Below are 12,967 nucleotides of genomic sequence, written 5' to 3'. Positions count from 1 at the left end.
AGCAGGCAGTGGTCCAATAGACCCCTGCCTACTCTGAAAAACTGAAACCAAATGGTTTCGGTATTTTTTTATTTTGCAACTCGTTTTCCTTTAAGGAAAACGGGCTGAAAAATATAAATAAAAAATTGCTTTATTAAAAAAGCAGTCACAGACATGGAGGTCTGCTGACTTCAGCAGGCCACCGTCCATGTGACTGCAGGGACTCGCTATGGGGTCGCAAAATGCGACCCACCTCATTAATATTAATGAGGTGGGTCTTTGCGACCCCATAGCGACTCGCACTCGGTGTCTGAGACAGCGTACTGCATCCGATTTTGCGAATCGGAAAATGCTACATCTCTCCCCTAATTTCTATAGAAAACGTGTTTTTTGTTTTGCTGATAACTTTGGCGCCGTTTGATGAATCTTCACAACATTTTCAAAACTTACACCTTGCTAAGTTCAGCTTCTGTCCTGAAAGCTTCTGGATGATCTGCGAAGTGGGGGCTGAGAAAAAGGGGGGTCCCAAAACACATTTTTCCCATTCATTTTTCCATAGGACCTTTAGACACGCCTACAGCCCACCAATGACACCAAATTTGGCACTGAGGTAGATTCTGTGGCACAGATCACGCTTTGTGTGAATTGGTGTAAATTCGTTCAGTAGTTCAGGAGTAATTTAATGCCAAAAATATAGGTATATAGAGACGTGGATCCACTGCGGATTGATCCGCTGATCCACTGCGGATCAACTGCGGATCGATCTGCAGATTCACGTGCCACAGGAAGAATCTGATTGGCTTGCCGGAACCTGACAGAAAAGTTGTGGCTGCCATTTTGTTTGTGGCATCGGATTGGGGGTGGGAAAAGAAGAGAAAAAAAACAGAAGGGGTCAGAATACTGTTTCCCTGACCCCATAGGACACATAGAGGAGTCCCTTAGGGAAAATTACCCAATTATTATTTTTTCCGTCTAATTTGTGGAACTGCGGGTCCACAGGTCCTAGATTCATGAATCCACTTGAGGATTTCCGAACACAGAGAAAAATTGAAAAAACCCACCCACTGTAACTAAACTCATGCTGCGCCTTTGGCCATGGGTTTGGGTGCATGCAGGAGGGTCGGCCGCCTGGCCTGGCCATCCAGGCCCTGTGACCAAACCCCACTGCGTATGGCCTTCGGTGCTGCTTATATCCACGTCTGTGCATGCCAAGAAAACATAGAGATTCACTGAAAAAAAAACAGGTTACAGGGACGTTATAGTTAGGTTCTGAATTTACATACACAAAACCTTAGAAGTTCAGCAGTTATAGTTAGAGTTATTTCAAGTTGCTATAACTCGCGCCCTACGGTAACTATAGCTTTCGCCTTCACCTGGGAGCAGGGCCATTACGCTGTCCGGGCGATAGCAGGATCCACCAGCCAGTAGTCATTGTCTTGAGGTGCCTGTGGATGCAGTGGAGTGACTCTTTCACTTCAAGGGATATTCATTCTTGCTTCTTGAATACAGGCAGAGTCCTGTGACCCTGGAAGATGCACAGCCATGGAGGTTGTAGAAGTATTGCAGGAGCTGGTGAAACAATGTTGCAGTGGGAGCCCTCCCAACTGGATACAGTCTAGTTTAATTTCCAAAAGAATTTTAGCAGCGGTTCCAGGGGCCAGGAGCAGAAGATGTCTTACAGAGAGTTCTATGTAGAGTCTTGTTCAACAAATCTGAGTACCCACCCACAGGGAAGCCCTTAAGTAACCCTAAAAGGGGGTTGGTCATTCCCTGAAGTGACCCACCTATCATAGGGGGTCATGGATGCCATCTACCTGACCTAACCAGTCACATGCTCCAAGGGCCCTCTGCACATCTTATTTTCAAGATGGCAGAATCAAGTGGCCACATGGCAGAGCTCTGTGCACCTCCCTATGGGAGGAGCTGGACAGGGGGGGATCACTCCCCTGTCCTTTGTGTGTTTTTCGCAACAGAGCGGGAACCGGGGGGGGTCCTGAGATGATGCAAACCGGATTATGCAAGGAGGACACATTTCTTTCAAAGCAGTCCAGTGGCGCTCAGAGGCCACCCCAGCTCAAGACACCTATTTCAAAGGGAGAGGTGGTCACACCTCTCCCTTGCAGGAAAGTCTTTGTTCTCTTGGTTCACCAGCAGGAGGCCAGAACAATGTCTGGCATCGCCAGCAGTGTGGGTTGGCAGCCAGACCCCATAAGGCTGCACAGGCAGAACTGGGGGATCCTCTAAGGAACCCTCGGAGTATAGGGGATCATGCAACTAGCACTTTAATTGGTGTAGTTGAATGATTTAAACATGTTTGATACGAAACATGCCTAGGTTCGTAGAAACCATTATGTAGTTGGATCACTCTTGTTGACCATTATCCACTACATACCTTATGATGGCTTTCCTGCACTTACAAAGTTCAGGGAATGGAGTTGGGGGTTTGTAGTGGTACCCTGCTCATGCAGGAGCATCCTCACACTTACAGACATGCACCCTCCCTTGGGCTGAAGGGCAAACCAGAGGGGTGACTTACGGTGCTTAAGTGCAGTGACCACGATATAAGGTAAGCCTTATACCAGTGGTGAAAGAGTGCATGCACTATTTCACGCATGCTGCAAAGGCAGACCTGTAGACACAGTTTGCATAGGCCCCCATGGGAGATACAATACATGCTGCAGTCTATGAGAGACCCCTGGTGTACTAATGCCCTGGGTACCTAATTACCATATACTAGGGACTTACGTGGGTGCACCAGTATGCCAATTGTGGGTGTAAAGGTTTACCAGCAACCAAATTTAGAGGAGAGAGCTCAAATATTGGGGTCCTGGTTAGCAGGATCCTGGTGCACTACAGTCTAAATACACTGACACCAGGCAAAAAGTGGGGGTAACCATGTCAGAAGGATAGAGGATGCTGTTGCCTGATTGGTTATAGTTCAAGTTTGATCTTTATTTAAAAATAGAAGGACCATGGATAGGCATTAAACTGACTTTTCGTTGCCATTATAACCTATGATATTATAATATACTTCTTTACTATGGTATTGTGAGACTCCCACTTCGACGATGGGAAATAATTCAAGCATGAGAATCTATGAAAGATACTAATACTTGAGAAAAGCAGTTTGCATAGGCTCCCATGGGAGTTACAGGCAAGCAACTTATTTTCTTCTCCTTTGTTCCTTGGACAATGGGATCCTGCCCTAATCTTGTGAAAATGTTAAAAAGTTTGGTGTGATAGCTCAGCCCACCTTCACACATCAATATTTTCAACAGTCCTTGCTGGTGTCCTGCCTTCATCCATTATAGCTCATAATGTCTCTAGCCTGTCTATCATAATTAAGGCACTGCACAATCCTAAACATGATAGGGCCCGTTTCAGTCATCCCTAAAGTTTTTCAGACCTTGACAGTATCTATCAAGTGAAGTTTGGTTTTTCCTTTGATGAACAAAGAAATAAGGGGCTTTTGTCAGATGGCTATATCTCATAATGAAAGGAGATGATCAGAGTTTCTTCATTGTCCTTCATCTCCACAAAAAGCTGAAATTCCCTTGGATTCATCAGGTAGCATTAGAATTGTATCAGCACCCTACTGGTCAACAATAATTTATCAAAGCTGAGGTCACCCATTATTAAGAGACTTTTGATGCAAATTTTCAGAGAATCTAAAAGCACCCTTTCAAATATATGCACTATGGCTATGACATTTTTGTGCACCTAAGTTAAGCCAAGTTGCACATATACGTCCTCTGCAAGAGTTCTTTCTGTGATCCAAATTAATTGAAACAGGATATGTGAATATTTACTCCAACGGATTGAAATTAGTATGGTGGGAAATCTGCTAGCACAGTAAGTTTTCTGCAGGTTAAGGTTTTTTGATAGGGTAAGAAACCGAGAAATACATTTCTGTTTTCAGTTGCGGCTCGCTGAACAGTAAAGGGGCGGGGTGGGTTGCGTCATGCCCGGGAGTGGCAGAGTATTGGGGGAGCATTTTATTTAAAAAAAAAAATTTTAAAACGTACCTCCTCTCTTGCCGCCGCGCCGCTCTTCTTTCCCTCGTCGTCGCTCCAGGCTGCAGGAACAGGCTTTCAGCCTGCCCTGCGGCCAATCCTGACGTTGCTCAAAGCAGCATTAGGATTGGCTTGGATCACCCAGCCAGGGCGCTCCTATGCAGCCTGGGAGCCTGTGCAGGGTCTCTCCAGGCCAGCAACACAGTGCCGGGCTGGAGAGAGCCTACTGCACATGTATTTTTGGCCGGCCTGAGATGGCCAGCCAAACATACATGCGCACTGAGGGGAGTGCCCTGTGCACTCCCCTCAAGTGCTCGTCACCCCCAATGCCCGCCCATTTACAAGAAAACGATAATAAATGCAGTTTATTATCGTTTTCTTGAAAAGCTTTTGCAGCTGATGCTGCTGGCGGCAGGGGGGGGCAACGCTCCTCCAACCTAATGGAGGAGCCATCACTGTGTGTTTTTTCTGGAAACATTTTGCATGGTCATTCCCAGCCTATAAAAACAAAACAAAAAAGTAACCCATGAGAAAAGCATGAATTAATGTGTTGTCTGGAAGAAAAGAAAACACCACCATGTTTCATGGACTTGATGGGATTGGGATTTCTTCACCGTGGAAAACATTTTGACTTTGGAGGAAAAAAATAAAACTATTTAAATGCACTCTTGCTAGAATGCACATTGAGGAACAGGGGTATGCATAGCGTGCTTTAGGGAGATTTCCACGTGCATTTCAGAGAATTGTTTTGATTTTCCATGTCAATAATATTTGCACATCAAAGAGGTAAATATGCTATACTTAGATTTCTGACTTTTTGTTGATTTTTTTCAGTAGGTCGCCCAGATTCCATGTGGGATGAAACCGGTCTTTTAAGAGTGCTCTTAAAACCTGTACCGGTACATCAGAATACGATAAAAAAAAGATTGACACACTTAAATTACCGCCTGCTTTTCTTTTTCTTAAATAAGTTATGAATCCACAGTGGCACACGGAATTTGGGCATACACTCGAGTTGATTTGTGGTGTGCTGTCTCCTATTCACTGCATTCACAGGGGAATACACACTCGTTTTTTAGACTTCTGTGACGCCATGAAGCATTTTATCCTTCATGGATCATGGTCCCAAATAGCTTTCTTGGAGTACCACTTTCACCAGTTTCAGAATTCATGCACAGCAGTGTAAGCTTTTCATACACCTTTGTGGCTTATATATATATATATTTTAACCCTGTCTATGTGGAGTGTCCGCAGTGTGGAAAATCAACGTGTATGGATAGGAAATATGTGGAGTTTCGCAGATATGTTTTTAGACACTTTTAATGCATTTTTCTACGGAGGTCTTCTATTTCCCCACACTCTTTGTGAAGGTGAGGTATTCTAAGTATTGCCTGTGTATGTTCACCTCATTTGTGTAACGTTTGGCTGAGCCCCTTGCACTAGCCCACGTATACTATTGATTTTATCCATGCAGATATGACTCAACTGCATGCAAAGCGGGCTTTGACGTTCACCTGCCAGTTTTGTATGCAAATGTATAAGCTGGGTTTATGAATTAAAAAAATATAGAATCTGGCCCCTGGGTTTTACTACTATCAGTTTGTGAATATTTTCGTATATGGCCACTCACCCCGTTGCCAGTAGCGTTTTCATTTATTGACGTTTTGCAGTTCCCACCAACCAGTGCTGGTGCCATATAACTGGAAGAATCTAAAAATTGTGTTTGTAGCTCATTGGGAGTTCTCTATGTTCTAACTTGTTTTTGCATGGATTGTTGAAAGTCCTAGCACTGTCACTGTTTGTGGTGAGCTTTCAATCACTTTGCACAATATTAAGAACCATTTTATGGTGCTAAAGACCAAGCATAATCTCGGGTCCAGTCCACCAAACTTAATTTGTGCAACTTTTTGTAAAGGATTAACACAGTCTCTCCCTCGGTTTATGCCTTTCATACGGTATGAATCATACCTCTGTAACTATCTTAGTACTCCTTTTGTACTGAGAGATTTAATAACGGACCGTCGACCATTTCATTCAGAACCATTGGATTTGTTTGTATTAGATGGCCTGGGAGTATTAAAGTTCTGTTTTTAGTTTAAACCTCTTTGTCTGCATGCATGTTAAATACGCTAATGCAATAAAATAATCCTTTTATAAGCTCTTATACGAACTCCTACGCTATATATCATAGTGCGTTTTACCTTAAGCACCATGCTTTGCATTTTTACACGTGTTGTTTTCCAACCAGCACACAATTTAGGCTTGAAAATGTATTATGTACTTATGCGTTTCTGATCCATCACAGATAACCGCCTTCCCTCTAGAAAAACAAAGTGGCTGCAGTCCGCTTTCGGCAGCCTCAAGAATGTTTAAGTAGTAACGCTGACTTGAATTTTCTGTCTTGGCTCAAGTTACTAGGTGGTCCCAAGCTACCCGAAGTAAAATTTATAAATCTAACCCCTAGTCTAGACATTTTCCAGCACTAACTGAAGTTCAACAAAATATTAATGTCTAGCCTGCAAAGTGAAATTCCCCATGGTGAGCCTGCACGTGACTTGAAAGTTAACCTTTTGCCAACTGCTCCTTCTGTGCATGGAGGTTGTTAAAAGAATGCAGGCATTTCTAACTGGGCCTTTTAAAACAGGAACACCTTGGCGTGACCCTTTGTTTCTCCTGTTTGTCCAGGCTTGGCCTCCGTGGCTGGAATGTGTGAGCCTGAGAGGAGCTGCAGCATTAATGAAGACATTGGCCTGGGTTCTGCCTTCACCATTGCGCACGAAATCGGTCACAAGTGAGTGAGTTTACAAAATTCCAAATACAATGACTTATGCACCTGCCTTCGAGAAATATACCTGGGCAGTAGATTGGCACGGAGGTTATTTAATTGCTAATTTAGCATTCCAAATGTTGTTATGAGAGATCCCACCGAAGGCAAAATATTAATTTTGTTTTGAGGAAAGGTTGATGCAAACAGTTCAATTCAATGTCCGCACAATTTGTGATGAACTGATTCTGGCCAGCACCACGTACACTGTTAAATGTTCTTGAGCAACTGTCTTTGGCTTATTGCGTTTAAGTTTCTGTTTTGGTCACACTTGTGTTTATTTGGAAACGTATAGACTAGCTTGAATGTTTTTTAAGTGCTTTCCCTTTGCCTTTCTAGGTAGAATGTAGGCACTTCATTTAGCTGAAAGTTCACAATGTTGACAACGTTCGTGAGTGAATACTTTGTTGTGGATGGCTTCAGCAGCAACCATACTGGATTTGAAATCTGGTTATTTACTGCACTAATGTCGGTTTTATTTTTCACTTCACTTCACTTATGTGGGAAAAGACAAATGACAGGATTTAAAATGGTGGGTGGACAGAGATCGACTTGCCACCTGTCCCTGGTCTCCAGAGCCCCTTGGAAAGAAAGGATTGGAATGGTGTATGACGGATTGCTGGCTCCACCATTTTCTCTCACCGCTTTGGTTGTCCACAAACCACAAGGAAATCAAAGGAATGCAGCTTACGTCTATCTTTGCCAACCCATGTCTTTTCTGCTGCAGGTCAGAACATACTCTTGGTAGATAAGGGATTTATCTCTTTACTGGCAGCTTCTCCAGTAGTCATTCCCAGCACAGTAGCTGTTCTGCATTCTCACATACAGGGAGTGCAGAATTATTAGGCAAATGAGTATTTTGACCACATCATCCTCTTTATGCATGTTGTCTTACTCCAAGCTGTATAGGTTCGAAAGCCTACTACCAATTAAGCATATTAGGTAATGTGCATCTCTGTAATGAGAAGGGGTGTGGTCTAATGACATCAACACCCTATATCAGGTGTGCATAATTATTAGGCAACTTCCTTTCCTTTGGCAAAATGGGTCAAAAGAAGGACTTGACAGGCTCAGAAAAGTCAAAAATAGTGAGATATCTTGCAGAGGGATGCAGCACTCTTAAAATTGCAAAGCTTCTGAAGCGTGATCATCGAACAATCAAGCGTTTCATTCAAAATAGTCAACAGGGTCGCAAGAAGCGTGTGGAAAAACCAAGGCGCAAAATAACTGCCCATGAACTGAGAAAAGTCAAGCGTGCAGCTGCCACGATGCCACTTGCCACCAGTTTGGCCATATTTCAGAGCTGCAACATCACTGGAGTGCCCAAAAGCACAAGGTGTGCAATACTCAGAGACATGGCCAAGGTAAGAAAGGCTGAAAGACGACCACCACTGAACAAGACACACAAGCTGAAACGTCAAGACTGGGCCAAGAAATATCTCAAGACTGATTTTTCTAAGGTTTTATGGACTGATGAAATGAGAGTGAGTCTTGATGGGCCAGATGGATGGGCCCGTGGCTGGATTGGTAAAGGGCAGAGAGCTCCAGTCCGACTCAGACGCCAGCAAGGTGGAGGTGGAGTACTGGTTTGGGCTGGTATCATCAAAAATGAGCTTGTGGGGCCTTTTCGGGTTGAGGATGGAGTCAAGCTCAACTCCCAGTCCTACTGCCAGTTCCTGGAAGACACCTTCTTCAAGCAGTGGTACAGGAAGAAGTCTGCATCCTTCAAGAAAAACATGATTTTCATGCAGGACAATGCTCCATCACACGCGTCCAAGTACTCCACAGCGTGGCTGGCAAGAAAGGGTATAAAAGAAGGAAATCTAATGACATGGCCTCCTTGTTCACCTGATCTGAACCCCATTGAGAACCTGTGGTCCATCATCAAATGTGAGATTTACAAGGAGGGAAAACAGTACACCTCTCTGAACAGTGTCTGGGAGGCTGTGGTTGCTGCTGCACGCAATGTTGATGGTGAACAGATCAAAACACTGACAGAATCCATGGATGGCAGGCTTTTGAGTGTCCTTGCAAAGAAAGGTGGCTATATTGGTCACTGATTTTTTTTTGTTTTGTTTTTGAATGTCAGAAATGTATATTTGTGAATGTTGAGATGTTATATTGGTTTCACTGGTAATAATAAATAATTGAAATGGGTATATATTTTTTTTTGTTGAGTTGCCTAATAATTATGCACAGTAATAGTCACCTGCACACACAGATATCCCCCTAACATAGCTAAAACTAAAAACAAACTAAAAACTACTTCCAAAAATATTCAGCTTTGATATTAATGAGTTTTTTGGGTTCATTGAGAACATGGTTGTTGTTCAATAATAAAATTAATCCTCAAAAATACAACTTGCCTAATAATTCTGCACTCCCTGTAGAGTGAAAAATAAACATGGATGTCACAGTGGCCCAGGAGAAGGGGTGGGATGTAAGTTATTGACTTTAATACAAAAATGCTACTGGGAGGGAGTGCAGGTGTAAGGAAGGGGAGAGTGTTTTCAATCTATAGGATGGAAAGTAGAAAAGTTTTGGAGAGTGCGATGAAGGCTATGTTGTACATGGGTTACCCACATTTCCTATTAACCGGCAAACTACTTACGCTACTGAGCACCGGTACTTATCTTTGAGGGCCGGGGCTTATTCTTCTGCCTCAAGCATTTGCTGCGAGCAAAAGACACGTATGGGGAAGACAGAGCACGAGAAAAACGAAAAAGCGTCACAATGGGAGAAAGCAGAAAGCTGCCAGAGTGAGCTGAAGGGGCAGGAGTGTCTGTAAATGTTTTGAAGAGGCCCGAGATGGCTTCAGGATTACGCTGCCTCAGTATTCAGTGTTCGCACATTTAATTGCAGCAGCCTTGTGTTTAAGAGGAGGGCTTCGGGCACCGGAATGTTTTTATTTACAAATTAAGCACTGTGTTGCACTCAATCAACATCACACAACTGCACAATCTGCAGGCCACTGTGATGTCGCAGATATGTACAGTCCTCTCTTGCATTCTTTGGAAACATCAGCGACTCCTTGGTCACATTTCACTGCCTCCTTCGGGTCTGTGCCATCCTGAGGGAGCCTGAGAAAATGTATGTGCTGAGCACTGCCTCACTGGCCCTTCCTTGAGCCGTTAAGATGTGAGAGATTTGAATTAAAGCACAAACTGCTGGCTTCCCCTTTTCTGTTTCCTTATCTTTCTACGGGAAAAGAGACAGGTAATCAATGGCATGTCCAGTGCTGAGAAAAAACAAAAAAAGAGTTATGCTTTGAATACTTTAATTAATCTCAGCCAATGCTAAAATTTCGGGGCACATCACAGTCCATTGTTGTTTTGCCCACCGTGCCACGAGAGACAGGAACTGCAGTCGTAATGTGTAGGTCAGAGTGCCACATTGGTGGCGATCCGATTGCCACCATGATTCTGGAAGTCATTGGACCTCCAGGGTCATAATCAGGCCCTTAGTTTCCGCAGATGTCCTTTCTGATGTGGGCAACAACCGCTTTTCTCCATTGTTATCATTTAACACAAGAAGTAGGCCAATGATGATTAATTTGTTGGACTTGCCCCAGTATCAAGCTGCATCTTATTTTCATAATCCTGCTCGTCTGTCTAGTTCGGCTCAAATAGCCGTTTCTGAACCCTTTCCCCTTAAGGCACTCACTATCTATGCTCCAATTCAGTGGCGTAACAAAGGACCCTGAAGCCTCCCGCAGAGCGGGGGGGGGGAGGGGCAAGCTCCAGGGGCCCCCTCAACGCAGTACACTGTAGACGGGCGTCAGGCCCCTGACTGGGTCCAGGGTGGAGGGGTTCGCCTCTAGGTGCTTTGCAGAGGGGGCCCCTCAAGTTTCGTTTATACACTGCCCCAACTGCCACTGTGGATATCGTAAGTGATTCCATGGAATTGTTTCATACTGGTATAGGCTTAATGTGTGGTTTGGCTGCAGCCTTCTCGTAGATCAACATCAGTTCCTTCATATCGGAAATCTTTGTTTAGAGCTTTACTGTGACATGCTTATTGGAACCTTAATGAGCCAGCTTAGGCACACCTGACTAAACCCAAATTGCTTGGAGAGCTCCGAAACACATCCTGCTAAAATGACAGTTTTTAAAATATTTTTTTATACCATTTGTATTGTGTTTTCTGTTTTTTCAATGACAGAGGCAGTAATGCAGGAATATATCTTGCTTACATCAGTACATGCCATTAAACAGCTGTTACTTGGCAATCGAGTATGGCATTGTTAGAAATGTTCACAAAAGAGTTTTAATATGATCATATTCATGAAGCTCATACTATTCCTTATTGAAACGCCTAACTGGAGCATCATATTATTATTGTACAAGTATCAATCAAGCTTCTCACAGAATAGGTATTCTGTACATAAATATAGCGGTGTTTGGACAAAATATTGAGTTTCAAATATCGCAATAAACAAATATCAGAAATTAAATAATGTGATACAAAAATATCAAGATGCAGAAATATCGTTGACAAGAATATCTTTTTTTAAGGTAAGTAATATCATTTTCAATATTATTGTTGTAAAAATATAATTTTAAAATTATCCTTATGTGTTTTAGCTTGTATATTAATTTTACGTGTTAAATATTGTGTGTATAATTGTTGGCAATATTTTTAAATATAGTTTGGAATTTTAAGTCCTTTATAATTTTTTATTTAATTGCTAATAGTAATTTATACTGTTGTAGTGGGTTTTGAGGTTTGTAGGGGAACAGGCTGGGAAATTAATTATGCATAATTAATTAACAATAATTTATTCATTTATCATTAATTATTTCATTATTAATTATGTAAATTGTGGTGTTATATTTTTGTGTTACATATTCTGTGCAGGTTGGTGGGTTTGTAAGGGTATAGGGTGGGAAGTTGATTAAGTAATCATTACTTTATTATTAATTAGTTAATTGATTAATAATGTAAATTGTGCAATTGTATATTTAAAGTTATATATTAGGTGTGGGTTGTAGGGTTTGTAGGGGTATAAGGTGGGAAATTAAGTATTAACTGACTAATAATAAATTATTAATGTATCATTATTATTTCATTGATTGTTAATTATGTACTTTGTGTGGTAAATATATTTTTACAAATATACATTAGATGTGGGTTGTTGAGTTTGTAGGATTATAGGGTGTGAACTTAATTTTACCTCTCCGTAGTCCAACGCTTCCCTAGTGTTATACAGACTGGAGTGTGAATAGTAAATTTAATCCCTCTGAAGTCCAATGTTTTCTCTACTGTTGCACATACTGGAGTAGAAATAGTAAATTTAACCCCTCCGAAGCCCAACACTTTCCCTCCTTTTGCACAGACTGGAGTTGGACTAGTAAAATTTATCTCTCCGAAGTCCAACTCTTTCCCTACTGTGGCACAGACTGGAGTTGAACTAGTACATTTTACCCCTCCAAAGTCCAACACTTTTCCTACTGTAGAGCAGACTAGAGTGGGAACGGTAAATGTAACCCCTTCGAATTTCAGTGCTTTTCCTACTGTTGCACAGACTGTGGGGGAAGCGCAAATTTGACTTAAATACTTATTTTTAAAATATTTTAAGTACATATATTTATATTATTTGTTTGCATAATCTTATATATAGATATTTTGTAATATTTTTAATTCTTCATTATGGTATCCTATATAGATTCACATGCTTGAATCTTCCCCGTCATCATGGTGGGAGTCCCACGGTAACAGTAATTAAAGCAGTGCTAAATCATTAGTATTAAACTCCATAGAAAAAACAATAGACATTAGTAGCCCATTCACATTGAAATAATACACCCTAACTTCAGCCAATCAGAGCAGAGACCCTGAAACACTCAACCCCTGCAGAACCACCATACCTCAGATGTCTTGCCCACACATTGTGTGATAGAAAGCCTCCTTGACCTCTGCTCAGTAATTGTTAGCCTTTTGACCTGCAGCTTCCAGTTCATCTCTACAGCTACCGCAGGAGTGATTTGCCTGTGTTTTTACACACAAAATGTCTGAATCTAAAAAAAGGCTTTTTAGACCCTGCAAGACATGTGGGAAATCTAGACTATATTCAGAAGATCCCCACAAAGAATGCCTGTACTGCCTTTATCCAAAACATCAGCCCAAGGATTGCAAGTACTGTCGTACTTTT

General features: G+C 42.1%; 1 protein-coding gene across 1 annotated transcript in view; it reads left to right on the top strand.

The window, feature by feature from the left end:
- The window catches only part of ADAMTS6 (ADAM metallopeptidase with thrombospondin type 1 motif 6), a 1,391,222-nt gene that overhangs the window by 664,587 nt on the left and 713,668 nt on the right, over positions 1–12,967 (top strand). Inside the window, exon 9 of the mRNA XM_069222749.1 lies at positions 6,678–6,783. Within this exon, the coding sequence (XP_069078850.1) occupies positions 6,678–6,783 (106 nt within the window). The remainder of the gene's footprint in view (positions 1–6,677; positions 6,784–12,967) is intronic.

The sequence above is a fragment of the Pleurodeles waltl genome, chromosome 1_1 (genome assembly GCF_031143425.1).
Source record: "Pleurodeles waltl isolate 20211129_DDA chromosome 1_1, aPleWal1.hap1.20221129, whole genome shotgun sequence".
In the NCBI taxonomy this organism is placed as follows: domain Eukaryota; kingdom Metazoa; phylum Chordata; class Amphibia; order Caudata; family Salamandridae; genus Pleurodeles; species Pleurodeles waltl.
The sequence above is the reverse complement of the archived record's forward strand: the minus strand, read 5'-3'. Positions and strand labels throughout refer to the sequence as shown.